Below are 26,821 nucleotides of genomic sequence, written 5' to 3'. Positions count from 1 at the left end.
AAGAGGTGTGATGTCTTTGTCGTGATCACTTCATTGATTCTTTACTATTGACTCTTTTTAATTAATTAGTCTCACATTTGCAGATCTCAGTACAAATATCAAACCCATAAACAGCTGGATTCTGGTTTGAGAGACTGTAAGAACATTTAAACTTACCACAGTTCTTCAAATCATGTGACACATTCACAGATCTCAGCATCCATCCATCATCTATACCTTTATGTGTTCTCAGGAGCAGCAGCCTATTCCAGCTCAAATCTCAACACATTATGTCACACAAATAAAATCTGAGCACAAATTCACAAATCTTAGTCTATATTTTAATATGTGAGTTTACTCAGTGTTAATGTTTAGATTGTATTCCATCACAGTTTGTTGTAGCTGTGTGGATCAGTTTATAACTGCAGGTTTATGTAGAAACACATGATGTGTCGTAGCTTTCGTCCAACAAAACACACAATCTTTAGGATCAACACTGTAGTTACACTTGTTTTATCACTTCTCTGTTTCCATCAGGATCCATCAGCAGAGACCAGATTCTCCTGAACCCAGCTGTGTGTCCATGAAAAGTGACTGGTCTATGGGTCGATTTATTCACTTCAAACATGGACATCAATCTGCTGATCAGAGGTCAGAAAAGAGTCGTTATAGCTTTCCTCTTATTAACTCATACAGTATGTTATCGGCATTAAAATGTTAACATTTTTCAGCAGCATTTTATCCAGAGATTTGAAGCTGTTATTAATTCATCAGTTTTTTCAGGATCCATCAGCAGAGACCAGATTCTCCTGAACCCAGCTGTGTGTCCATGAAGAGTGACCGGTCTATGGGTGGAGTTATTGACTTCAAACATAGACATCAGTCTGCTGATCAGAGGTCAGACTGTAAAATGTGTGTCTGTTATTATCCAATTCTCATAAGAACAAGTTTAATTGACTGAAACTGTTTTTACACACAATGTCCTCATGAATACAAACACACACACTCCTCTTACAAACACTTTTCTAAAAACCACAAACTTTATCTGTACAACAGTTTTTAAACAAATGTACAAAGTCTTTACAGAGACGAATGATCAGAGGTCAGACAGAACAGCTGAGTGTTTTACCGTTAACATGTCATTATTTATTCTGAAACTTCATCTTTTCTTCACAAAGTTCATCAGCAGAGCTCAGAGGTTCTCAGTGGTCCGTCTGTCCAGCAGCATCAAACACACCTGGACTCCATATTTATGGTGTGTAAATGTAAAGCCCAGCTACTACTGCTAACTACAACAGCCACAGACTAAATACTAAACTACCATTCTGGTCCTAACAGTCTCCATGCTGATCTCTGTAGACCAGCAGCTGTTCAGTCTGTCACAGATGATCTGATGTTGACTTCTACCAGTTAAATTTACATTTTATTCTGTTCCAGCTGCTGGAGGAGAACATCAGCAGGTTTGTGACGAATGAGCTGAAGAAGATGCAGAAGGGTCTGAGTCCAGATTACCCAGAATGCTTAGAGAGTCAGAGTGAGGATGAGGAGGTGTTGGATGGTGAGGGGGAAGAGCAGAGGAGGAGCAGCAGAGAGGCATTTCTGAAGATCACACTGCACTTCCTGAGGAGAATGAAGCAGGAGGAGCTGGCTGACCGTCTGCAGAGCAGTAAGAGGATTTTAAAAGATTTAACATGATGGAGAGGAAATGGAGGCAACATGAGAGAGGTTTATATTTCAAACTCTGCTGTTAATATGATGCACACATCTGCATCAGATCTATGAATTCTTCTGAGCTGAAAACAGTCAGAAACTGTTTATCTATAACTGATGAGCTGAATAGATTTCATAGTGGAGAAAAATATATACATCTGCAGTACATTTTACCAATTAACTGTAAAATCATCTGATTGATTTAATTTGTTGTTTGTTCATTCAGGAACTGGTGCTGCAGAATGCCGATATAAACTCAAGTCTAGCCTGCAGAAGAAGTTCCAGTGTGTGTTTGAGGGGATCGCTAAAGCAGGAAACCCAACCCTTCTGAATCAGATTTACACACCGCTCTACATCACAGAGGGAGGGACTGCAGAGGTCAATGATGAACACGAGGTCAGACAGATTGAAACAGCATTCAGGAAACCAGACAGACCAGAAACAACAATCAGACAAGAAGACATCTTTAAAGCCTCACCTCAAAGAGATGAACCAATCAGAACAGTGATGACAAAGGGAGTGGCTGGCATTGGGAAAACAGTCTTAACACAGAAGTTCACTCTGGACTGGGCCGAAGACAAAGCCAACCAGGACATACACTTCACATTTCCATTCACTTTCAGAGAGCTGAATGTGGTGAAAGAGAAAAAGTACAGCTTGGTGGAACTTGTTCATCACTTCTTTCCTGAAACCAAAGAAGCAGGAATCTGCAGGTTTGAAGAGTTCCAGGTTGTGCTCATCTTTGACGGTCTGGATGAGTGTCGACTTCCTCTGGACTTCCTTAACAATGTGATCCTGACTGATGTTACAGAGTCCACCTCAGTGGATGTGCTGCTGACAAACCTCATCAGGGGGAAACTGCTTCCCTCTGCTCGCCTCTGGATAACCACACGACCTGCAGCAGCCAATCAGATCCCTCCTGAGTGTGTCAGCATGGTGACAGAGGTCAGAGGGTTCACTGACCCACAGAAGGATGAGTACTTCAGGAAGAGATTCAGAGCTAAGGAGCAGGTCAACACCATCATCTCCCACATCAAGACATCACGAAGCCTCCACATCATGTGCCACATCCCAGTCTTCTGCTGGATCACTCCTACAGTTCTGGAGGATGTGTTGAAAAGCAGAGAGGGAGGAAAGCTGCCCAAGACCCTGACTGAGATGTACATCCACTTCCTGGTGGTTCAGTCCAAACTGAAGAACGTCAAGTATGATGGAAGAGCTCAGACAGAGCCACACTGGAGTCCAGAGAGCAGGAAGATGATTGAGTCTCTGGGAAAACTTTCTTTTGAGCAGCTGCTTAAAGGCAACCTGATCTTCTATGAATCAGACCTGACAGAGTGTGGCATCGATATCAGAGCAGCCTCAGTGTACTCAGGAGTGTTCACACAGGTCTTTAAAGAGGAGAGAGGTCTGTACCAGGACAAGGTGTTCTGCTTCGTCCATCTGAGTGTTCAGGAGTTTCTGGCTGCTCTTCATGTCCATCTGACATTCATCAAGTCTGGAGTCAATCTGCTGGCAGGAGAACAAACAACATCGTGGTCTGATGTGTTCAGAGGCAAATCAAAACGTTTCTACCAGAGTGCTGTGGATGAGGCCTTAAAGAGTCCAAATGGACACCTGGACTTGTTCCTCCGCTTCCTCTTGGGTCTTTCACTGCAGACCAATCAGACTCTCCTACGAGGTCTGCTGACACAGAAAGGAAGTAGCTCACAAACCAATGAGAAAACAATTGAGTACATCAAGAAGAAAATCAGTGAGAATATGTCTGCAGAGAGAAGCATCAATCTGTTCCACTGTCTGAATGAACTGAATGATCATTCTCTAGTGAAGGAGATCCAACAGTATCTGAGATCAGGAAGTCTCTCCACAGATAAACTGTCTCCTGCTCAGTGGTCAGCTCTGGTCTTCATCTTACTGTCATCAGAAAAAGATCTGGACATGTTTGACCTGAAGAAATACTCTGCTACAGAGGAGGCACTTCTGAGGCTGCTGCCAGTGATCACAGCTTCAAATAAAGCTCTGTAAGTGAATGAAGAAGTGAATATATGAACAATTTAAAATGTTTACTTTTAAATATGAAACATGAAACATTTTGTGTTTTTTACTAATCTTTTTTTCAGGCTGAGTGGCTGTAACCTCTCAGAGAGAAGCTGTGCAGCCCTGTCTTCTACTCTCAGCTCCCAGTCCTCTAGTCTGAGAGAGCTGGACCTGAGTGACAACAACCTGAAGGATTCAGGAGTGAAGCAGTTGTCTGCTGGACTGGAGAGTCCACACTGTACACTGGAAAGCCTCAGGTCCGGATACATCATTTTATTGTAATGAACAATGACAATAAAGTTGATTTTGACATTTTAGACAGTTGATACAGTTGACAGTTGCTTTTTACATTCAGATCAATGTCAATTATTCTGCACATCAGTAGGATTCTGGTACTTATATGATTAAAAACATTGTGTTATCAACCTTTTTATATTTCCAGTCTGTTAGGATGTCTGATCACAGAGAAAGGCTGTGCTCCTCTGGCCTCAGCTCTGAGGTCCCAGTCCTCTAGTCTGAGAGAGCTGGACCTGAGTGACAACGACCTGCAGGATTCAGGGGTGAAGCAGTTGTCTGCTGGATTGGAGAGTCCACACTGTACACTGGAAACTCTCAGGTCCGGATACATCATCTATCATTTTGTTGTCTTGAACAATGACAATACATCTGATTCTGACTTTTTATACAGTTGATACAGTTGACAGTTGCTGTGTTACATTCAGATTATTTTCAATTATTCTGCTTCTGTAGGATTCTGGTACTTATATGATTACAAACATTGTGTTATCAACTTTTTTATATTTCCAGTCTGTCAGGGTGTCTGATCACAGAGAAAGGCTGTGCTTCTCTGGCCTCAGCTCTGAACTCCAACCCCTCCCATCTGAGAGAGCTGGACCTGAGCTACAATCATCCAGGAGACTCCGGAGAGAAGCTGCTGTCTGCTGGACTGGAGGATCCACACTGGAGACTGGAGACTCTCAGGTATGAACAGACAGGTGGACACTCTCAGGTGAACAACTTAAGTATATCATGTCATATCACGATATCAATGATACAGCAGTGGATTCACATATAATGCATTTACGTTCCCTAGCATGCATGCTGTAACAGCTGGCAAAGACCAACATAAATACAGTTACCTCCTTTTACTAAATCTGCTGTCACATTAAAAGATAATTTGTTGTCATGTTACTTGGTCTATTCGCTACCACCAAGCGATGTCACCAAGGCAACGTACTGCGGTTTCTCCTCATGTATGTTAATGGGGTGGTCAAAATATTAGGAACACCATTCAATATAATGCACCCTAATAAACCACCATCACTCAGTAATAAACATAGAATCATCACCTTTTTGTCAACAAAAACTGGAAATATATAAACTTCATAAATGTATAATCTAAAGCAGAACTGTTGTATTGGATTGCATTAGATTGCAGAGGGGTTCCTAATAAAGAGTCCAGTGAGTGTTTATTAGATAGTTAAGGTATTCACTGAACTATATTATATAGTAATTAGTAGTTATATAGTTTTATATAGTTAAGTAGTTATATTGTCTGAACTATATGATAGTTAAGTAATATAAGTTGAAGGAGAGAAACTGCAGCGTCAGTAGTATAATTATCATGTTTTTTTCTAAATCTGCTTCGTGCTTTCTCTCCATGGCTTCTGAGAAACATCTGAGTAGCGACTTACAATTGACGTTTCATGACATCAGCTGATAAAACGTGCAACACCATTAATCTGCTCATTTCAGCTGAGCCAGTTAGACCGGAACTTGTTTTTGGACTAGAGATGGAGGATACCAAACTTTTTCAATTCCATACGATACCGATACTGCACTACCCTAACTGAATTTGACAGATTTTCCTGATAATTACAGACAATGGGGGCCGAAGACACGTAGTCCTCTCTGACAAGTCTTTAGTCATTAGATTAGTTGTTTTAGCAATGCTATAATGACCATATATAATTATTACTCAGTCTCTTTATTAGAATACAACCCAAAAATACAGGAAATGTGTATGCTGTATTAAAAAACAGAAAAGAAAACAGCTTCTTTAGGCTAAAGTGTGTAAGTATTCAAACCTCCCCTTATACTTGAGTAATAGCAGGAACCTGGCTCTCTTTAACATAAATGAAATGGAGCCTTACTCAATAATAATATTTAATAATTCATGTTACATTTTGTGTACATATTTCCTGTATTTTCTGTTTGTATGATGGTGGTGGCCTAAGACTTTTGCACAGTACTCTATATCTTTATTTTTCCTGATTACCTTTGTGTTACAAAATTTAAAACGAGATTATGATGATGACTTTTATTATGGTAAACAGACAGACTACAATATAATCTGTGCCAACTCTCTGGCAGAGGTAACAGGCTTCATATCTAATAACAGTGCTACCCATACCTGGATATACTTGGCCTCAAAAGATGTAATGTCACTACAAACTTTTCATGAAACCTGAGAGCCCTGTTATATAAATATAACACAATGAAACTTACAGTCACATAGAGACATTAATAAGTTTACTTTTTCATTATTTTTGGGATTCTTCTTCTTTCGTTCTTTCTTCTTTTTGTGATGTTTGCAGTACAGTGACCTTTCTCAGCCACCGTATCAATTGTGCTGAATTTTGGGCCCTGATTATTATTATGATTGTTATTATTATTGTAGTTATTATCATTATTATTATTATTATTATTATTATTATTATTATTATTATTACAAAACAAACAAATGAGCAGATGGATATAAATTGCATTAAAATGTTTTGCTGTCTTATTGCTGCATTTCTTCTCATTCTCCCTCCAGGATGGATCATGGTGGAGAGCACAGGTTAAAACCTGGTCTGAAGAAGTGTAAGTGTGAATTTAATTTGATTCATAACAACTAAACAGCAAACAGTCAGTTTCTCTTTAAATACAAAGTTGGTCTTTGTGGTATTTATTCATTAAAACATTACTGAAAAAATGTGTCATCATTAAATGTGTCATTAAAAATGAACAACAGATCAAAAGTTAAACAGAGAAAAAATCCATCAGGTGTGTCAGATGATAAACTGCTGCTGTGTTGTTTCTTCTTCTCTTCATCAGATTTCTGTGAACTCACGCCGGACAAAAACACAGTACACAGAAAACTCAAACTGTCTGACAACAACAAGAAGGTGACATGTGTGAGAGAGTATCGGTCATATCCTTATCATCCAGACAGATTTGATTACTGGAAACAGCTGCTGTGTAGAAATGTTCTGACTGGTCGCTGTTACTGGGAGGTCGAATGGAGAAGAAGAGTTAATATATCAGTGAGTTACAGAGGAATCAGAAGGAAAGGTTATGACAGCAGGTTTGGATTTAATGATCAGTCATGGAGTCTGGAGTGCTCTGATGTTCATGGTTACTCTGTCCGTCACAATAAGATAAAAACATCCTCCTCTTCCTCCTTCTCCTTCTCCTCAGTCTCTAACAGAGTAGGAGTGTATGTGGACTGTCCTGCTGGCACTCTGTCCTTCTACAGAGTCTCCTCTGACACACTGATCCATCTCCACACCTTCAACACCACATTCACTGAACCTCTGTATCCTGGATTTAGGTTCCAGTCTTATGGTTCCTCAGTATCTGTGTGTCCTCTGTTTGAGGGAGAGTCTCCTCCTGTGGAGACAAACAGTCACACTGCTGACTGAAGACAGATGCTGAAATCACTGTTCACTCTGTTCACCATTGAATAGAAACAGGAAGTGACAGCAGCTTCCTGTGTTTAAATGTTGATGGTGGACGAGGTTTCACTCTGGTTTCATTTGGATCACTGACTGTGTTTCTATATTCGAGATTGAGTGAACTTAAAATGCAACCTAATTTAAGTGCAGTTACAGTAAATGTACTTAGTTACTTTCCACAAGTGACAATTTTTGTTTATTGTAATTTTATCACATTTCTTCAAAAAACTTTAAGTCTTCCATGATACACACTGTTGTTTTGATTTTACTGACTGTTCTTGAATGCAGCATTAATAGTAAACCTTTTTTTTATTTTTTTAAAATCACATGCTTCAACTCTTGTACTTCTTTTTCTGAGAATTTATGCAAATGTAAATTTAACCAATGCTCTAACATTGTATTTTATTTCCCTGTTTAACAGGGTTTTATTTTTTACGCTCTTCATTTATAGGTGGTAGGGAGGTTATGGCTTCAGGCAGCCCTATATCTTTTATGAATTTGTGTATAAGAATTATTTGCATCATAAGAAAGGTCATATGTTTCTGAATCAGGTACAAGGAATTGTCACTAAAATAAAAATTTATGCCAGTTATTCTAGTTACTGACTTTATTAAAATCAGATTTGCCACATTTGGTGTCTTCATGTGTTGGAAATTAAAGGACAACATCGACTGCAAAAGGGAAAACTGTGTTTTTTATTATTTATTGCTCCACATAATACAAAGATCATTCACCACCAACATATCACTGTCATCAATTCCCATTTAGATATAAAAAAAAGAAGTTTTGCCTCTAAACTGCTACAGTGTAAGAAACCACTAACAGTTAAAGCGATGACTCCTAAACCATCAAACAGCACGTTTAAAGATGAAGAACATTTGTGCGTTTCTGTTGTCAGTTAATGCTACACGTTCAAGCAAAGGATCATTATAGAAAAACAATAAGAAGAAGAAGAACTGGTATCATTGTTGGTCAGAATAGAGAAAACCCCTTAAACCCCAGCAGGTGGCAGTGTGACCCCCAGTAGCAGTCATTCCCTCTTTTCTCCCTTTTTAACATCCTGGTTGGTCCCTTTAAATTCACCTAAAGTTGAGCAGATAAAAAGAAACAAAAAACTGCCTTTGCTGCAGCTTTTTTAACCAGCTAGTAACAGATTTATTTCATCAACTAACATCATCATACTTTTCAATGCCTTTTTCTCCTCAGTGATCCTCAGTTAACCATTTCAAAAAAAGAGACAAGACAAAATGTATTGGTCCCAAAATAAACCATCTAAACTATTCTTAGTGAAGCAGCAGTTCAATGGAAGAAACTATTGTGTTTTATAGACATTAAAATCCAGGTTTGCAGGTGAGTAAAGGATCAGAAGATAAACAAATACATGTATAATGTTCCAACTTGTTCATTTTATACACTTTAAAGTCTTTATGTGTAACTGTACTATATGTACCGCTCCTCCAAGGACTCCACTGTGGATTGGGTTATTTTTTAGAAAGAACATGCAGCATCTAAAACTTATTACTCTAAGAATTTCAATCATTAACATCAACGTATGTTATCTTTAACAATGTGTTGTATTTTAAAAGCTTGTTATATTATCCATTGTGACAAAAAAAGTAACTAAAGCTGTCAAATAAATGTAGTGGAGTAGAAAGTACAATATTTGCATCTGAAATATTGGAAAAATATAAATCCCAAGACATTTCCTGGTTAAATAAAGATTTTTAAATCTCCTCCTTCAGTTACATGTTTTGTTCCTCTTTTGTTCGGTTTCGTGCTTGAAGCTGCGGATTATTTTCACCGTCACTCATCAGCTTGATTCAGATGATTTTCTTCATCTTAAAGGTAACGTAACCAACAGTTTTCATCATGATTGTGTCAGCAGCTGTTAAAATGATCTGACAACAGTAGAGATGGAAGTTAAAGTGATCAGTTATGTTGATTTATTAAATGTATTTCTGGGTTTCCGGTGTCCTAAAAAAGTCATGAATCCGATTAACTGAATTGTATGCTTTATAATGTAATTGAAACACAACTTTTTGACATTTCTTATCATTTTAAGGTGAATTATGAAGTTAACGTTTCTTTTAGAAAGTTATTATAACTTCGGTTTGTGTGTTTTTTTGAAAAAGTATCACGCGGAAAAAACGGAACTAACAGGCGTCTGGTCAGCGCAGCAAGTGGAGCAATACATCCCTGTTATTCATGTAGGAGGAGGGGGGCGGGGTTAAGGGCTTGTTTCCACTAAAATGTTTATTTTAAGGAGCAAAACTCACCTTCTGAGTTGTGCATTAAAACAGACATTAGTGCAGCAGTTGTGCAGCAGAAAGGCTTTAGCTCCATCACACTGTGAGACACACATAATAACACTTACTGGATAAATTCACTGTTGGATTTAATCTCTTCAAACATCAGGACTTTGACTGTGAAGTTTAGATAGTGTGACAGCGTCCTCAGATTGATGATGAAGGAGAATCAGCTGCAGCTTCTCTCTGTGTTTTCTCTACAGGTGAAGGTAGAACCACTCTGTGACCACATGTGGATCTGAATTCACCTGGTGATTATTTTCTTCTTTCTGACACACAGCTGAAAAAGGAATATATTTAATATAGTTTCTTAAACATGTAACTACAGTGGAAATCAAAGTAATGGCTAATGGTGGCGCCATCTGGTGGTAGTATAAAGAATGACAGTGTGATAGACAGCAGTATGTCTGTGTGATGTGCAGCTGGTTGTAATGAATGTTGTTGTGTCTGTGTGAAGGTGTTTCTCTGCTATGGATCAGAGTGAGGACAGAGAGGAGGGAGTCCCTCCCTCTAAAAGCTCTCTGTGTGGGGAACATGACATCCAGACCAAAGCTCAGAGGTGAGATGAAGATCTCTAACTGTCCATCACTGTTCTCCACTCACATCACTCCACCATCATTATTCACACTCAAAGCTCTGTGTGTGTTTTATTGAAGCCCAGAGCAGCAGCACAGACCAGACTCTGCTGGACCTGAACCTGGACTTAAACCTGGACCTGGACCCAGCTGTGTGTCCATGAAGAGTGACCAGTCTATGTATGATTATATTAACTTCAAAGAACAGCTGATGTGTGGTAGATGTCGTGCAACAAAACACACAATCTTCAGGATCAACACTGTAGTTACACTTGTTTTATCACTTCTCTGTTTCCACCAGGATCCATCAGCAGAGACCAGATTCCCCTGAACCCAGCTGTGTGTCCATGAAGAGTGACCAGTCTATGTATGATTATATTAACTTCAAACATGGACATCAGTCTGCTGATCAGAGGTCAGAATATTAAATATTTTTATCTGTTTCTCTCCATTTCTCTTGAGAAGAGGTGTGATGTCTTTGTCGTGATCACTTCATTGATTCTTTACTATTGACTCTTTTTAATTAATTAGTCTCACATTTGCAGATCTCAGTACAAATATCAACTGTAAGAACATTTAAACTTACCACAGTTCTTCAAATCATGTGACACATTCACAGATCTCAGCATCCATCCATCATCTATACCTTTATGTGTTCTCAGGAGCAGCAGCCTATTCCAGCTCAAATCTCAACACATTATGTCACACAAATAAAATCTGAGCACAAATTCACAAATCTTAGTCTATATTTTAATATGTGAGTTTACTCAGTGTTAATGTTTAGATTGTATTCCATCACAGTTTGTTGTAGCTGTGTGGATCAGTTTATAACTGCAGGTTTATGTAGAAACACATGATGTGTCGTAGCTTTCGTCCAACAAAACACACAATCTTTAGGATCAACACTGTAGTTACACTTGTTTTATCACTTCTCTGTTTCCATCAGGATCCATCAGCAGAGACCAGATTCTCCTGAACCCAGCTGTGTGTCCATGAAAAGTGACTGGTCTATGGGTAAACCTATTAGCTTCAAACATGAACATCAGTCTGCTGATCAGAGGTCAGAAAAGAGTCGTTATAGCTTTCCTCTTATTAACTCATACAGTATGTTATCGGCATTAAAACGTTAACATTTTTCAGCAGCATTTTATCCAGAGATTTGAAGCTGTTATTAATTCATCAGTTTTTTCAGGATCCATCAGCAGAGACCAGATTCTCCTGAACCCAGCTGTGTGTCCATGAAGAGTGACTGGTCTATGGGTGGAGTTATTGACTTCAAACATAGACATCAGTCTGCTGATCAGAGGTCAGACTGTAAAATGTGTGTCTGTTATTATCCAATTCTCATAAGAACAAGTTTAATTGACTGAAACTGTTTTTACACACAATGTCCTCATGAATACAAACACACACACTCCTCTTACAAACACTTTTCTAAAAACCACAAACTTTATCTGTACAACAGTTTTTAAACAAATGTACAAAGTCTTTACAGAGACGAATGATCAGAGGTCAGACAGAACAGCTGAGTCTTTTACCGTTAACATGTCATTATTTATTCTGAAACTTCATCTTTTCTTCACAGAGTTCATCAGCAGAGCTCAGAGGTTCTCAGTGGTCAGTCTGTCCAGCAGCATCAAACACACCTGGACTCCATATTTATGGTGTGTAAATGTAAAGCCCAGCTACTACTGCTAACTACAACAGCCACAGACTAAATACTAAACTACCATTCTGGTCCTAACAGTCTCAATGCTTCACTCTGTAGACCAGCAGCTGTTCAGTCTGTCACTGATGATCTGATGTTGACTTCTACCAGTTAAATTTACATTTTATTCTGTTCCAGCTGCTGGAGGAGAACATCAGCAGGTTTGTGACGAATGAGCTGAAGAAGATGCAGAAGGGTCTGAGTCCAGATTACCCAGAATGCTTAGAGAGTCAGAGTGAGGATGAGGAGGTGTTGGATGGTGAGGGGGAAGAGCAGAGGAGGAGCAGCAGAGAGGCATTTCTGAAGATCACACTGCACTTCCTGAGGAGAATGAAGCAGGAGGAGCTGGCTGAACGTCTGCAGAGCAGTAAGAAGATTTTAACAGATTTAACATGATGGAGAGGAAATGGAGGCAACATGGGAGAGATTTATATTTCAAACTCTGCTGTTAATATGATGCACACATCTGCATCAGATCTATGAATTATTCTGAGCTGAAAACAGTCAGAAACTGTTTATCTACAACTGATGAGCCGAATAGATTTCATAGTGGAGAAAAATATATACATCTGCAGTTTTATGTTTACATTCTAACAATTTACTGTTGGATCATCTGATTTATTTAATTTGTTGTTTGTTCATTCAGGAACTCGTGCTGCACAGTGTCGATATAAACTCAAGTCTAACCTGCAGAAGAAGTTTCAGTGTCTCTTTGAGGGGATCGCTAAAGCAGGAAACCCAACCCTTCTGAATCAGTTCTACACACCGCTCTACATCACAGAGGGAGGGACTGCAGAGGTCAATGATGAACATGAGGTCAGACAGATTGAAACAGCATCCAGGAAACCACACAGACCAGAAACAACAATCAGACAAGAAGACATCTTTAAAGCCTCAGCTGGAAGAGATGAACCAATCAGAACAGTGATGACAAAGGGAGTGGCTGGCATTGGGAAAACAGTCTTAACACAGAAGTTCACTCTGGACTGGGCTGAAGACAAAACCAACCAGGACATACACTTCACATTTCCATTCACTTTCAGAGAGCTGAATGTGGTGAAAGAGAAAAAGTACAGCTTGGTGGAACTTGTTCATCACTTCTTTCCTGAAACCAAAGAAGCAGGAATCTGCAGGTTTGAAGAGTTCCAGGTTGTGTTCATCTTTGACGGTCTGGATGAGTGTCGACTTCCTCTGGACTTCCTTAACAATGTGATCTTGACTGATGTTACAGAGTCCACCTCAGTGGATGTGCTGCTGACAAACCTCATCAGGGGGAAACTGCTTCCCTCTGCTCGCCTCTGGATAACCACACGACCTGCAGCAGCCAATCAGATCCCTCCTGAGTGTGTCGGCATAGTGACAGAGGTCAGAGGGTTCACTGACCCACAGAAGGAGGAGTACTTCAGGAAGAGATGCAGAGTCAAGAAGCAGGCCAGCACCATCATCTCCCACATCAAGACATCACGAAGCCTCCACATCATGTGCCACATCCCAGTCTTCTGCTGGATCACTGCTACAGTTCTGGAGGATGTGTTGAAAAGCAGAGAGGGAGGAGAGCTGCCCAAGACCCTGACTGAGATGTACATTTACTTCCTGGTGGTTCAGTCCAAACTGAAGAACATCAAGTATGATGGAGGAGCTGAGACAGATCCACACTGGAGTCCAGAGAGCAGGAAGATGATTGAGTCTCTGGGAAAACTTGCTTTTGAGCAGCTTCAGAAAGGCAACCTGATCTTCTATGAATCAGACCTGACAGAGTGTGGCATCGATATCAGAGCAGCCTCAGTGTACTCAGGAGTGTTCACACAGGTCTTTAAAGAGGAGAGAGGTCTGTACCAGGACAACGTGTTCTGCTTCGTCCATCTGAGTGTTCAGGAGTTTCTGGCTGCTCTTCATGTCCATCTGACATTAATCAACTCTGGAGTCAATCTGCTGGCAGGAGAACAAACAACATCCTGGTCTGATGTGTTCAGAGACAAATCAACACATTTCTACCAGAGTGCTGTGGACGAGGCCTTAAAGAGTCCAAATGGACACTTGGACTTGTTCCTCCGTTTCCTCCTGGGTCTTTCACAGCAGACCAATCAGACTCTCCTACGAGGTCTGCTGACACAGACAGGAAGTAACTCACAGACCAATCAGAAAACAATCAAGTACATCAAGAAGAAAATCAGTGAGAATCTTTCAGCAGAGAAAAGCATCAATCTGTTCCACTGTCTGAATGAACTGAATGATCGTTCTCTAGTGGAGGAGATCCAACAGTATCTGAGATCAGGAAGTCTTTCCACAGATAAACTGTCTCCTGCTCAGTGGTCAGCTCTGGTCTTCATCTTACTGTCATCAGAAAAATATCTGGACGTGTTTGACCTGAAGAAATACTCTGCTACAGAAAAGGCACTTCTGTGGCTGTTGCCAGTGATCACAGCTTCAAATAAAGCTCTGTAAGTCGATGAAGAAGTGGATATATGAACAATTTAAAATGTTTAATTCTAAATATGAAACATAAAACATTTCGTGTTCTTTACTAATTTTTTTTTCAGGCTGAGTGGCTGTAACCTCTCAGTGAGAAGCTGTGCAGCTCTGTCCTCAGTTCTCAGCTCCCAGTCCTCTACTCTGAAAGCGCTGGATCTGAGTGACAACAACCTGCAGGATTCAGGGGTGAAGCTGCTGTCTGCTGGACTGGAGAGTCCACATTGTACACTGGAAAATCTCAGGTCCGGATACATCATCTATAATTTAATTGTAATGAACAATGACAATAAAGCTGATTCTGACCATTTATACAGTTGACAGTTGCTTTTTACATTCAGATTAATGTCAATTATTCTGCAAATCTGTAGGAATCTGGTACTTATATGATTAAAAACATTGTGTTATCATCCTTTTTATATTTCCAGTCTGTCAGGATGTCTGATCACAGAGAAAGGCTGTGCTTCTCTGGCCTCAGCTCTGAGCTCCAACCCCTCCCATCTGAGAGAGCTGGACCTGAGCTACAATCATCCAGGAGACTCAGGAGAGAAGCTGCTGTCTGCTGGACTAGGGGATCCACACTGGAGACTGGACACACTCAGGTATGGACAGACAGGTGGACACTCTCAGGTATGGACAGACAGGTGGACAGACAGGTAATCAACTTTGATGCTGAACATTAAAGTTGATTCTTGATCATGGATCTAACAGTTTTAAGATCATGTGATGTGAGTGAAACCTCTGGAATAAAACTAGTTTGTCAATCTAAAATTATTCTTTTGTTAAAAATGATCTCCTGGTGTCCTGTACTATTTATTATAATTTTCGTAATTTAACTATGGCGGCAATACCTGTCTCGCTCCCCATTGACCCTAATGTAATCGTCTTTTTTCCCAAAAGACTCTCACTCTGTCTTCGCACTGAGCTTACGCGCTCATTTTAAGGAATATCTGAATAAAATTAACACTGCCAGAATCTGCCAGCTTCTGTGTCTCTCACAGGGTTTTTGGACAGGAGTTACGGTTTTCTCACAGTTTGCAATTGTTCGGGACGTTGTCAGAAGCCAAATTCTGGGGGCATTTTGAGAATTTCCAAGCAGATTCTCAAATCGCCGTAGCAACCGTAGGGCCTAACCCTAACCCATTTCTTCTCATTCTTCCTCCAGGATGGATCATGGTGGAGAGCACAGGTTAAAACCTGATGTGAGGAGATGTAAGTGTGGATTTAATTTGATTCATGACAACTAAACAGCAAACTGTCAGTTTTTTATCTTTAAACACAAAGTTGGTCTTTGTGGTATTTATTCATTAAAACATTACTGACAAAATGTGTCATCGTTAAATGTTATAGAAATGAACAACAGATCAGAAGTTAAACAGAGAATAAATCCATCAGGTGTGTCAGATGATAAACTGCTGCTGTGTTGTTTCTTCTTCTCTTCATCAGATTTCTGTGATCTCACACTGGACACAAACACAGTAAACAGAAGACTCAAACTGTCTGAAATCAACAGGAAGGTGACATGTGTGGAGGAGGATCAGTCATATCCTGATCATCCAGACAGATTTGATTACTGTCCTCAGCTGCTGTGTAGAAATGTGCTGACTGGTCGCTGTTACTGGGAGGTCGAGTGGAGAGGAAGAGTTTATATATCAGTGAGTTACAGAGGAATCAGCAGGAAAGGATACAGTGATGACTGTTTGTTTGGATTTAATGATCAGTCCTGGAGTCTGATCTGCTCGGATGTTAATGGTTACTCTGTCTCTCACAATAACAGAGCAACATCCATCTCCTCCTCCTCTTCCTCCTCATCTGTCTCTAACAGAGTAGGAGTGTATGTGGACTGTCCTGCTGGCACTCTGTCCTTCTACAGAGTCTCCTCTGACACACTGATCCAACTCCACACCTTCAACACCACATTCACTGAACATCTGTATGCTGGATTTGGGTTCTGGTCTGGGTTCTGGACTTATGATTCATCAGTGTCTTTATGTCCTCTGTCTGAGTGAGAGTCTCCTCCTGTGTAGACAAACATTCACACTGCTGACTGAAGACAGCTGCTGAAATCACAGTTCACTCTGTTCACTAGTGAACAATAGAAACAGGAAGTGACAGCAGCTTCCTGTGTTTAAATGTTGATGGTGGACGAGGTTTCACTCTGGTTTCATTTGGATCACTGACTGTGCTTTAATGTCAGAATATAGTTTCTATTAGAAGTAGTGAAATGATCTCTTCTGGACTGAATTGATGTGTAAAAACTGTGTTGACTCTGATATTCACTTGAGTAAAGTTTTCTTGGAGCAGCATCTAGCAGCTGTTAGTGGCTGTTAGTTATTCCATTTTATCAGGATCTTAAAGTGAAGTTTTTCCTGAAAATGTCCACCAGACATCCCAGTCTGTTTGACATCAGCTCAGTTTGTGTTCAGTCATTAACATCAACGTATGTTTCTATCTGATGTCATGTGTCTGACATGTATGTATATAATAACATGTATGGGCTGCTTTTCTTTAGTTTTTCTTGCCTTTGCAGGTGATGTAAATATTATCTTGTAAGAGTACAATCAGAGTACATCACTTGTTTTTTACATGGTCATTGTTTTTTTCTTTGTTGTAACTTCTACTTCTACTATACTACTTGTATAATTTTTCTTTTGACAACATGACACAGTTAATCCTGCAAACATGATTTTTACACGTTACATATATTTGTCACATATTTAATAATTTCTTTTACGGTACATTTTAATTTGACAGTTTTTTTAATCATTAATTAAAGAGAAAAATGAAAAGATTCTGTCTAATCTGTTTTCTCAGGAAACATGACTGAGTTCACTTGTACTGAGACACCTGGACAAAGTTTTCTGTATGTTAGTTTATGGTGATTTGATGAAACACAGCTGTGAATGGTTGAAAATAATGTTTTTAACATTCATTTTGGAATATCTTATTAAATGTAGGTCTAATCATTAAACATTTAAGGACAGATCAAAGAAAAACAATTATTAATTACCAAATTTTAACCATGATTATGCATCATTTAAAAACAACGTATGTGTACAGTATGTTTGTAGGCTGATGGTGATTATGATGTATTTGACCATATTTGATATTACTTTAGAGCTGAGAAATATAACAGGAATATTATAGAAACAACACAGAATAATATATAATAAATAGAGTACTATAGTAGAGTGATTACAGATATGTACCATGCCACATCTGACAGACACTGCAGCTCATAGTTTTTTCTTCTTTTTTTTTTAAATTCTTGCTTTCACACACCGTCCAGTTTGTATTTTGGCCTAATAAAACTCCTCAAAGTGACATTTGTGTTATTTTATTCTTTTGCAAAGAGCCAGCCTGTCACAAATGGGGGCTCCCAGATATCAGATTACTGTTTGCTTTGTCTTCTTTCCTGAGTGAGTTAATGGACATGTCATTAGTAAGTATGTAATTTCCTGGATTAATTCATGTTGGTTTTGTTACCACTTTTGAGTTTAGTTGTGTCAGTGGTTTAAAGGTGTGTTTTCAGTAATGACAGATGTCTAATTTTGGGCTTTAGTTGTGGGTTGTTAAATCTTTGTTTTACACCTCACCATTCACAAAGACACATTAGTAGGAACATAACTTGTCTCTTTCTGACATCTTTAATCATTTATGAGACTGTCTGCAACACCTCATGAACATATGCATTAAAATGTGCTAGTAGCCCAAAACATTAAGATACCAGCTAGCTAGAAGCATGAAAACCAAACTACACCAAACTGCATTTAAATTTAGGTCAATTTAAGGTTTGATAGCATGTCTCTGTGCAGCATATGCTTTCTTTAACATGATATGGTATTTAAAATATCAGTATGAGAAAAACCTACAATTCGACGTACATTTAACTCACAATGTATTCATTGATTTCAACTTAAACCCAAATCCTCACTTATGTTGACAGTCATTAGGTGCCTGTGCCCACAAAATATTATATTACCGTCCAAAAATGAATTTATAAGTTGTTGTAAGGAAATTAAGTGAACTTAAAGTGCATCCTAAGGTTTTATAGGACGTTTTGAATGATTATATAATTGCTATTTAATTATACACGTTCAAGTTTTGTTGAAACGTAAAATCAGCATTAAACTGAATTGAGTTTGGTGCGCGTTCCCGTGACAGATATCTACAATTAGATAAGCTCATGCTAGTTGGTGACAGAAAAAAAGACAACGTTAATTAAAAAACCTTACCTTGTATAGCTTGCAGTAGTATTAGCTGGATTATAAAGGCATCAGGTTATAAAGTTAACGGCTCAGGATCACAGTGACTCTCGCCCGGTAGCAGAGAGGTGAAGAAGGTCACAGGTTTGATCCCACCTGTGAGCAACTTTAATCTTAGGATCATAATTAGATTCAGCATTACTACTTAAAATTAACTAGTTAGACATGGACTCTGAAGTTATGAGGATGTGATGCCATCCTCAGATCAAACACACTCAGGAACAGAGTGAAGGTTCCCAGCTAGGAAACTCAGGCTCTTCACGGTCAGTTAGCACCATCTAGTGGACAGATAGCAGAACTACATCATCTGATTTGTGATTTCCTGGCACTGACTGGTTAGACTGGTTTTCACGTCACATTGTTTGTTTTAGACTTGAACTCTTGAGTTATGAGGATGTGACAGCGTCCTCAGATTAAACGCACACAGACAGCAGGATTGACGAGGGAGAATGAGCAGCTTCTTCTCTCCCAGTGTTTTCCTCGACAGATGAAGGTGGAAAGGGACTGTAAATTGTCCTGAAGTGAGTTCAGCAGGTGAGAATCCTACCAGAGAAATCTGTAAATGTCTGATGAACACGATTACTTTGATCACTTTGTGACTGAACAGCTCAAATGTTTTTTCATGCTGATTGGCTGCTTAAAACATATTTATTTGATGCTTACAGGCTTTTTTTCTCACGTAAACTCGTTTTTGAGAATGATTTATTATGTATGATTGTGATTACCATTTAAAACCAACAGCAGTTTGAATTTAATCTCTTGACATCAGTGAAAAATGCAGCAAGTGTCAGAACTGGTTGAACAGCTCTGATCAACTTGACTAATGTTCATTTTATGTAGGCTACACTTCTCATGATGACTCATGATGTATGTATTATACTTCACAGTCATATTTATTACAGTAAAAGGTGTAACTTGTATTATAATTTTTATTATTTTTATTATTATTATTATCATCATCACTATTTTTATGTGCATGTATGTACTTTGATTAGAAATATTGATAGTAGAAATAATGAGTGATTTTTTTTACTGCATCATCAATGTCCAGATTGCCTCTGAATATTTGTGACATGTCATTGACAGTAATAACAACTACTGTGTGTCTGTGTGATGTGCAGCTGGTTGAAATGAATGAGCATGTTGTTGTGTTTGTGTGAAGGTGTTTCTCTGCTATGGATCAGAGTGAGGACAGAGAGGAGGGAGTCCCTCCCTCTAAAAGCTCTCTGTGTGAGGAACATGACATCCAGACCAAAGCTCAGAGGTGAGATGTTGATCTCTAACCATCACTGTTCTCCACTCACATCACTCCAGCATCATTATTCACACTCAAAGCTCTGTGTTTGTTGTGTTGAAGCCCAGAGAAGCAGCATAGTCCAGACTCTGCTGAACCTGAACCTGGACCTGGACCTGGACCTGAACCTCAACCTGGACCTCGACCTGAACCCAGCTGTGTGTCCATAAAGAGTGACCAGTCTATGTATGATCCTATTAACTTCAAACAACACCTGATGTGTGGTAGCTGTCATCCAACAAAACACTTAATCTTACTACTACTATATAAACACAGTAGTGACACTTGTTTTATCACTTCTCTGTTTCCATCAGGATCCATCAGCAGAGACCAGATTCTCCTGAACCCAGCTGCGTGTCCATGAAGAGTGATGAGTCTATGGGTATACCTATGACCTTCAAACATGGACATCAGTCTGCTGATCAGAGGTCAGAATATAAAATGTTTTTGTCTCTATCCTTTTCTCCTGAGAAGAGGTGTGATGTCTTGGTCGTGATCACTTCATTGATTCTTTACTATTGACTCTTTTTTATTAATTAGTCTCACATTTGCAGATCTCAGTACAAATATTTAACCCAAAGTTAAAACCCACAAACAGCTTGATTCTAGTTTGAGAGACTGTAAGAACATTTAAACTTACCACAGTTCTTCAAATCATGTGACACATTCACAGATCTCAGCATCCATCCATCACCTATAACTTTGTATGTTCTCAGGAACAGCAGCCTATTCCAGCACACATCTCAACACAGCACAAATCTCTTAAATCACATAATGTCACACAAATAAAATCTGAGCACAAATTCACAAATCTTAGTCTATATTTCAATATGTGAATTTACTCAGTGTTAATGTTTTAGATTTTATTCCATCATATTCCCAGCTGGGACTAAAACCACCAGCCAGATCAGCTGATGTGTCGTAGTTTTCGTCCAACTAAACACACAATCTTCAGTATCAACACTGTAGTTATACTTGTTTTATCATTTCTCTGTTTCCATCAGGATCCATCAGCAGAGAGCAGATTCTCCTGAACCCAGCTGTGTGTCCATGAAGAGTGACCGGTTTAAGGGTGGACTTATTGAGTTCAAACATGGACATCAGTCTGCTGATCAGAGGTCAGACTGTAAAATATTTTGTCTGTTATTATCCAATTCTCATAAGAATAAATATTTGATTGAATCTTTATTTACACACAATATCCTCATAAATGCAAACACACACACTCCTCCTTCGAACACTTTACTAAAAACCACAAACTTTCTTTGTACAACAGTATTTTTAAACAAATGTACAAAGTCTTTACAGTGACAAATGATCAGAGGTCAGACAGAACAGCTGAGTGTTTTACCTTTAACATGTCATTATTTATTCTGAGACTTCATCTTTTCTTCACAGAGTTCATCAGCAGAGCTCAGAGGTTCTCAGTGGTCCCTCTGTCCAGCAGCATCAAACACAGCTGGACTCCATATTTATGGTGTGTAAATGTAAAGCACAGCGACTACTGCTAACTACAACAGCCACAGACTAAATACTAAACTACCATTCTGTCCTAACAGTCTCCATGCTGATCTCTGTAGACCAGCAGCTTTTCAGTCTGTCACTGATGATCTGATGTTGACTTCTTGAATTTACATTTATTCTGTTCCAGCTGCTGGAGGAGAACATCAGCATATTTGTGAAGAACGAGCTGAAGAAGATGCAAAAGGGTCTGAGTCCAGATTACCCAGAATGCTTAGAGAGTCAGAGAGAGGATGAGGAGGTCTTGGATGGTGAGGAGGAAGAGCAGAGGAGGAGCAGCAGAGAGGCATTTCTGAAGATCACATTGCACTTCCTGAGGAGAATGAAGCAGGAGGATCTGGCTGACCGTCTGCAGAGCAGTAAGAGGATTTTAACAGATTTAACATGATGGAGAGGAAATGGAGGCAACATGGGAGAAAACTCTGCTGTAAATATGATGCACACATCTGCATCAGATCTATGAATTCTTCTGAACTGAAAACAGTCAGAAACTCTGCAGTTTAATGTTTACATTCTACCAATTTACTGTTGGATCATCTGATTGATTTAATTTGTGGTTTGTTCATTCAGGAACTTGTGCTGCAAAGTGTCGATATAAACTCAAGTCTAACCTGCAGAAGAAGTTCCAGTGTGTGTTTGAGGGGATCGCTAAAGCAGGAAACCCAACCCTTCTGAATCAGATGTACACACCACTCTACCTCACAGAGGGAGGGACTGCAGAGGTCAATGATGAACACGAGGTCAGACAGATTGAAACAGCATCCAGGAAACCAGACAGACCAGAAACAACAATCAGACAAGAAGACATCTTTAAAGCCTCACCTGGAAGAGATGAACCAATCAGAACAGTGATGACAAAGGGAGTGGCTGGCATTGGGAAAACAGTCTTAACACAGAAGTTCACTCTGGACTGGGCTAAAGACAAAACCAACCCGGACATACAATTCACATTTCCATTCACTTTCAGAGAGCTGAATGTGGTGAAAGAGAAAAAGTACAGCTTGGTGGAACTTGTTCATCACTTCTTTACTGAAACCAAAGAAGCAGGAATCTGCAGGTTTGAAGAGTTCCAGGTTGTGTTCATCTTTGACGGTCTGGATGAGTGTCGACTTCCTCTGGACTTCCTTAACAATGTGATCCTGACTGATGTTACAGAGTCCACCTCAGTGGATGTGCTGCTGACAAACCTCATCAGGGGGAAACTGCTTCCCTCTGCTCGCCTCTGGATAACCACACGACCTGCAGCAGCCAATCAGATCCCTCCTGAGTGTGTCAGCATGGTGACAGAGGTCAGAGGGTTCACTGACCCACAGAAGGAGGAGTACTTCAGGAAGAGATTCAGAGATAAGGAGCAGGCCAGCACCATCATCTCCCACATCAAGACATCAAGAAGCATCCACATCATGTGCCACATCCCAGTCTTCTGCTGGATCACTGCTACAGTTCTGGAGGATTTGTTCAAAAGCAGAGAGGGAGGAGAGCTGCCCAAGACCCTGACTGAGATGTACATCCACTTCCTGGTGCTTCAGTCCAAACTGAAGAACGTCAAGTATGATGGGGGAGCTGGGACAGATCCACACTGGAGTCCAGAGAGCAGGAAGATGATTGAGTCCCTAGGAAAACTGGCTTTTGAGCAGTTGCAGAAAGGCAACCTGATCTTCTATGAATCAGACCTGACAGAGTGTGGCATCGATATCAGAGGAGCCTCAGTGTGCTCAGGAGTGTTCACACAGGTCTTTAAAGAGGAGAGAGGGCTGTACCAGGACAAGGTTTTCTGCTTCGTCCATCTGAGTGTTCAGGAGTTTCTGGCTGCTCTTCATGTCCATCTGACATTCATCAAGTCTGGAATCAATCTTCTGGCAGAAGAACAAACAACATCCTTATTTGATGTGTTCAGAGACAAATCAACACGTTTCTACCAGAGTGCTGTGGACGTGGCTTTAAAGAGTTCAAATGGACATCTGGACTTGTTCCTCCGCTTCCTCCTGGGTCTTTCACTGCAGACCAATCAGACTCTCCTACGAGGTCTGCTGACACAGACAGGAAGTAGCCCACAGACCAATCAGAAAACAATTGAGTACATCAAGAAGAAAATCAATGAGAATCTGTCTGCAGAGAGAAGCATCAATCTGTTCCACTGTCTGAATGAACTGAATGATCATTCTCTAGTGGAGGAAATCCAACAGTATCTGAGATCAGGACGTTTCTCCCCAGATGAACTGTCTCCTGCTCAGTGGTCAGCTCTGGTCTTCATCTTACTGTCATCAGAAAAAGATCTGGATGTGTTTGACCTGAAGAAATACTCTGCTACAGAAGAGGCACTTCTGAGGCTGCTGCCAGTGGTCAAAGCTTCAAATAAAGCTCTGTAAGTGGATGAAGAAGTGGATATATTAACAATTTAAAATGTTAATTTTAAATATGAAACATGAAACATTTTGTTTTCTTTACTAATCTTTTTTTCAGGCTGAGTGGCTGTAACCTCTCAGAGAGAAGCTGTGCAGCTCTGTCCTCAGTTCTCAGCTCCCAGTCCTCTAGTCTGAGAGAACTGGACCTGAGTAAAAACAACCTGAAGGATTCAGGAATGATGCAGTTGTCTGCTGGACTGGAGAGTCCACATTGTACACTGGAAACTCTGAGGTCTGGATACATCATCTATAATGACAATGAAGCTGATTTTGACTTTGTATACAGTTGATACAGTTGATACAGTTGATACAGTTGATACAGTTGACAGTTGCTGTTTACCATCAGATTAATGTAAATTATTCTGCACATCAATAGGATTCTGGTACTTATATGATTAAAAAAATTGTGTTATCAACCTTTTTATATTTCCAGTCTGTCAGGATGTCAGATCACAGAGGAAGGCTGTGCTCCTCTGGCCTCAGCTCTGAGCTCCCAGTCCTCTAGTCTGAGAGATCTGGACCTGAGTGAAAACAACCTGAAGGATTCAGGGGTGAAACAGTTGTCTGTTGGACTGAAGAGTCCAAATTGTACACTGGAAACTCTCAGGTCCAGATACATCATCTATAATTTTATTGTAGTGAACAATGACAATAAAGTTGATTTTGACTTTTTAGACAGTTGATACAGTTGACAGTTGCTTTTTACATTCAGATCAATGTCAATTATTCTGCACATATGTAGGATTCTGGTACTTATGATTAAAAACATTGTGTTATCAACCTTTTTATATTTCCAGTCTGTCAGGATGTCTGATCAAAGAGAAAGGCTGTGCTTCTCTGGCCTCAGCTCTGAGCTCCAACCCCTCCCATCTGAGAGAGCTGGACATGAGCTACAATCATCCAGGAGACTCAGGAGACAAGCTGCTGTCTGCTGGACTGGAGGATCCACACTGGAGACTGGAGACTCTCAGGTATGGACAGACATGTGGACACTCTCAGGTATGGACAGACAGGTGGACACTCTCAGGTGAAGAACTTTGATGCTGAACATTAAAGTTGATTCTTGATCATGAATCTAACAGTTTGAAGATCATGTGACGTGAGTGAAATCTCTGGAATAAAGGTAGTTTGTCAATCTAAAATTATTCTTTTCTTAATTTGTCATGATCTCCTGGTGTCCCTGAACTCATCAGAGTAGTGTCCATCTGTTACTTTTTTATTGATGTATTATTGTTTATTATAAAGAAGTTCACTTTCATCATGAACTTTGTAACTTTAGTACTTTATTATTTCATTACAATTACTTGTTGTTTCTTCTTATTGTGTCTTTCATGTGTTATTATTATACAAAATGAATGAACAAATTTAAATAATTACAGTCAAAGGTTTTGCTGCCTTTAAGGTTAACTTATTCTCTAAATTTAAACGTACTTCTTGGTGGCTCAGGGATTAGCACCGTTGCATCACTGCAAGAAGATTTTGGGTTTGATACCCGGCTGGAGCCTTTCTGTGTCTGTGTTTGCATGTTCTCCCCGTTAGGGCTGTGCCATACTGTATCATACCGTCCACGATAATACCTGTTAACATTTTTACATGATAAAAGTGTGTCAGATCACGATATCAATGATACAGCTGTGCAATCACGTATAACGCATTTATGTTCCCTAGCATGAATGCTTTAACAGCTGGCAAAGACCAACATAAATACAGTATCCTCCTTTTAATAAAGCTGCTGTCACATAAAAAGATAATTTGTTGTCATGTCACATGTTACTTGGTCTATTCGCTGCCACCAAGCGATGTCATTCACTCAGCTGCACCTGCCAAGCGTCACATGTCACCACCATAGACTGTATATAAGAAAGGTCACCACGACAACGTACTGCGGTCCCTGTAAAAGGACGTCACACAGCTTCTCATGGCGCCTTCCTTCAGTCCACAGAGTCAGAGGACTTGAGACGTTCCGGTGAAATACTATGCAAACTCCAAGTTAGAGAGAAAGTCGAGGTAGCTTAGTCCTTCTGTTGGAGCTATTTGTTATTTTTGTTAAAGGTGATAATTTAAATGTTAATTTATCTGTTTTGTTGCTGTTTATTTTGAGAAGTATAGCTTAATTAATTTGACTATAATATTAATACTATTTTAGTTCATTTGAGTACTCGTTGCTTTGTTTCAAGGCACTTGGGCAGCTGGGACACAGGGGTGAATTTATTTATATAGGTGTAGGGTATATTTATGCGTTCAACTCAAATCTAAAGGATTAAGGGCCGTCCACACTGAGATAATAACTATAACAATAACTATAAATATATAGTTTTAAATATAGTTCTAATTCAAGTGGATGGCGGAGTCCATACCACAACTATAACGATAACGATAGAAAATGATATTGTTGGAATTCCTTTCAGAGCAATTTTATGAACGATAGAAACACTGACAGCCAATCAGAATCCCTCCCCTGACTAATGTGTTTATTTGTTTGAATGCGGCTTTGATCCTCACAGTATAGTTTGACCTTAAGCCTATGTGAAGAGTGAATCTAAATCCAAAGGGTCTCAGTACATTTATGTTTGTTATAATGAAACAAAATGATTTCAATTATTCTGTCAGATAAGACAAATGATGATAAACCTGCATTATTCTGAGTAACCATAGCATAAAACAGATACCTATGGATCAACAGTGCAGTCAGTTCAAAAGAGCTATCCAAACAATCTCAGTACATTAATCTTTGCTTTAATGAAACAACATACCTGTCACTACATGATAAACGATATCAACATTATCACTAACAATGCACAGTAAGGAAGTAAGGAAGTGAGTTTATGGATCA

At 39.5% G+C, this 26,821-nt stretch overlaps 2 protein-coding genes across 2 annotated transcripts in view; both read left to right on the top strand.

Annotated features, from left to right (window-relative positions):
- The window catches only part of LOC133998011 (uncharacterized), a 63,487-nt gene that overhangs the window by 20,774 nt on the left and 15,892 nt on the right, over positions 1–26,821 (top strand). The window contains exons 4-19 of the mRNA XM_062437749.1: positions 10,209–10,310; positions 10,628–10,741; positions 11,912–11,990; positions 12,173–12,401; positions 12,681–14,475; positions 14,575–14,748; positions 14,932–15,105; positions 15,669–15,715; positions 15,950–16,508; positions 18,973–19,000; positions 19,181–19,261; positions 21,471–21,539; positions 21,714–21,942; positions 22,154–23,948; positions 24,047–24,220; positions 24,786–24,959. Of these exons, the coding sequence (XP_062293733.1) occupies positions 10,209–10,310; positions 10,628–10,741; positions 11,912–11,990; positions 12,173–12,401; positions 12,681–14,475; positions 14,575–14,748; positions 14,932–15,105; positions 15,669–15,715; positions 15,950–16,508; positions 18,973–19,000; positions 19,181–19,261; positions 21,471–21,539; positions 21,714–21,942; positions 22,154–23,948; positions 24,047–24,220; positions 24,786–24,959 (5,823 nt within the window). The remainder of the gene's footprint in view (positions 1–10,208; positions 10,311–10,627; positions 10,742–11,911; positions 11,991–12,172; positions 12,402–12,680; positions 14,476–14,574; positions 14,749–14,931; positions 15,106–15,668; positions 15,716–15,949; positions 16,509–18,972; positions 19,001–19,180; positions 19,262–21,470; positions 21,540–21,713; positions 21,943–22,153; positions 23,949–24,046; positions 24,221–24,785; positions 24,960–26,821) is intronic.
- Positions 606–7,412, top strand: LOC133997957 (ribonuclease inhibitor-like). The gene is made up of 5 exons (XM_062437696.1): positions 606–630; positions 3,515–3,710; positions 3,810–3,983; positions 4,169–4,342; positions 7,322–7,412. The coding sequence occupies exons 1-5, from the start codon at positions 606–608 to the stop codon at positions 7,410–7,412; spliced, it is 660 nt and encodes a 219-aa protein (XP_062293680.1).

The sequence above is a fragment of the Scomber scombrus genome, chromosome 17 (assembly GCF_963691925.1).
Source record: "Scomber scombrus chromosome 17, fScoSco1.1, whole genome shotgun sequence".
NCBI classification, from domain to species: Eukaryota; Metazoa; Chordata; class Actinopteri; order Scombriformes; family Scombridae; genus Scomber; species Scomber scombrus.
The sequence above is the reverse complement of the archived record's forward strand: the minus strand, read 5'-3'. Positions and strand labels throughout refer to the sequence as shown.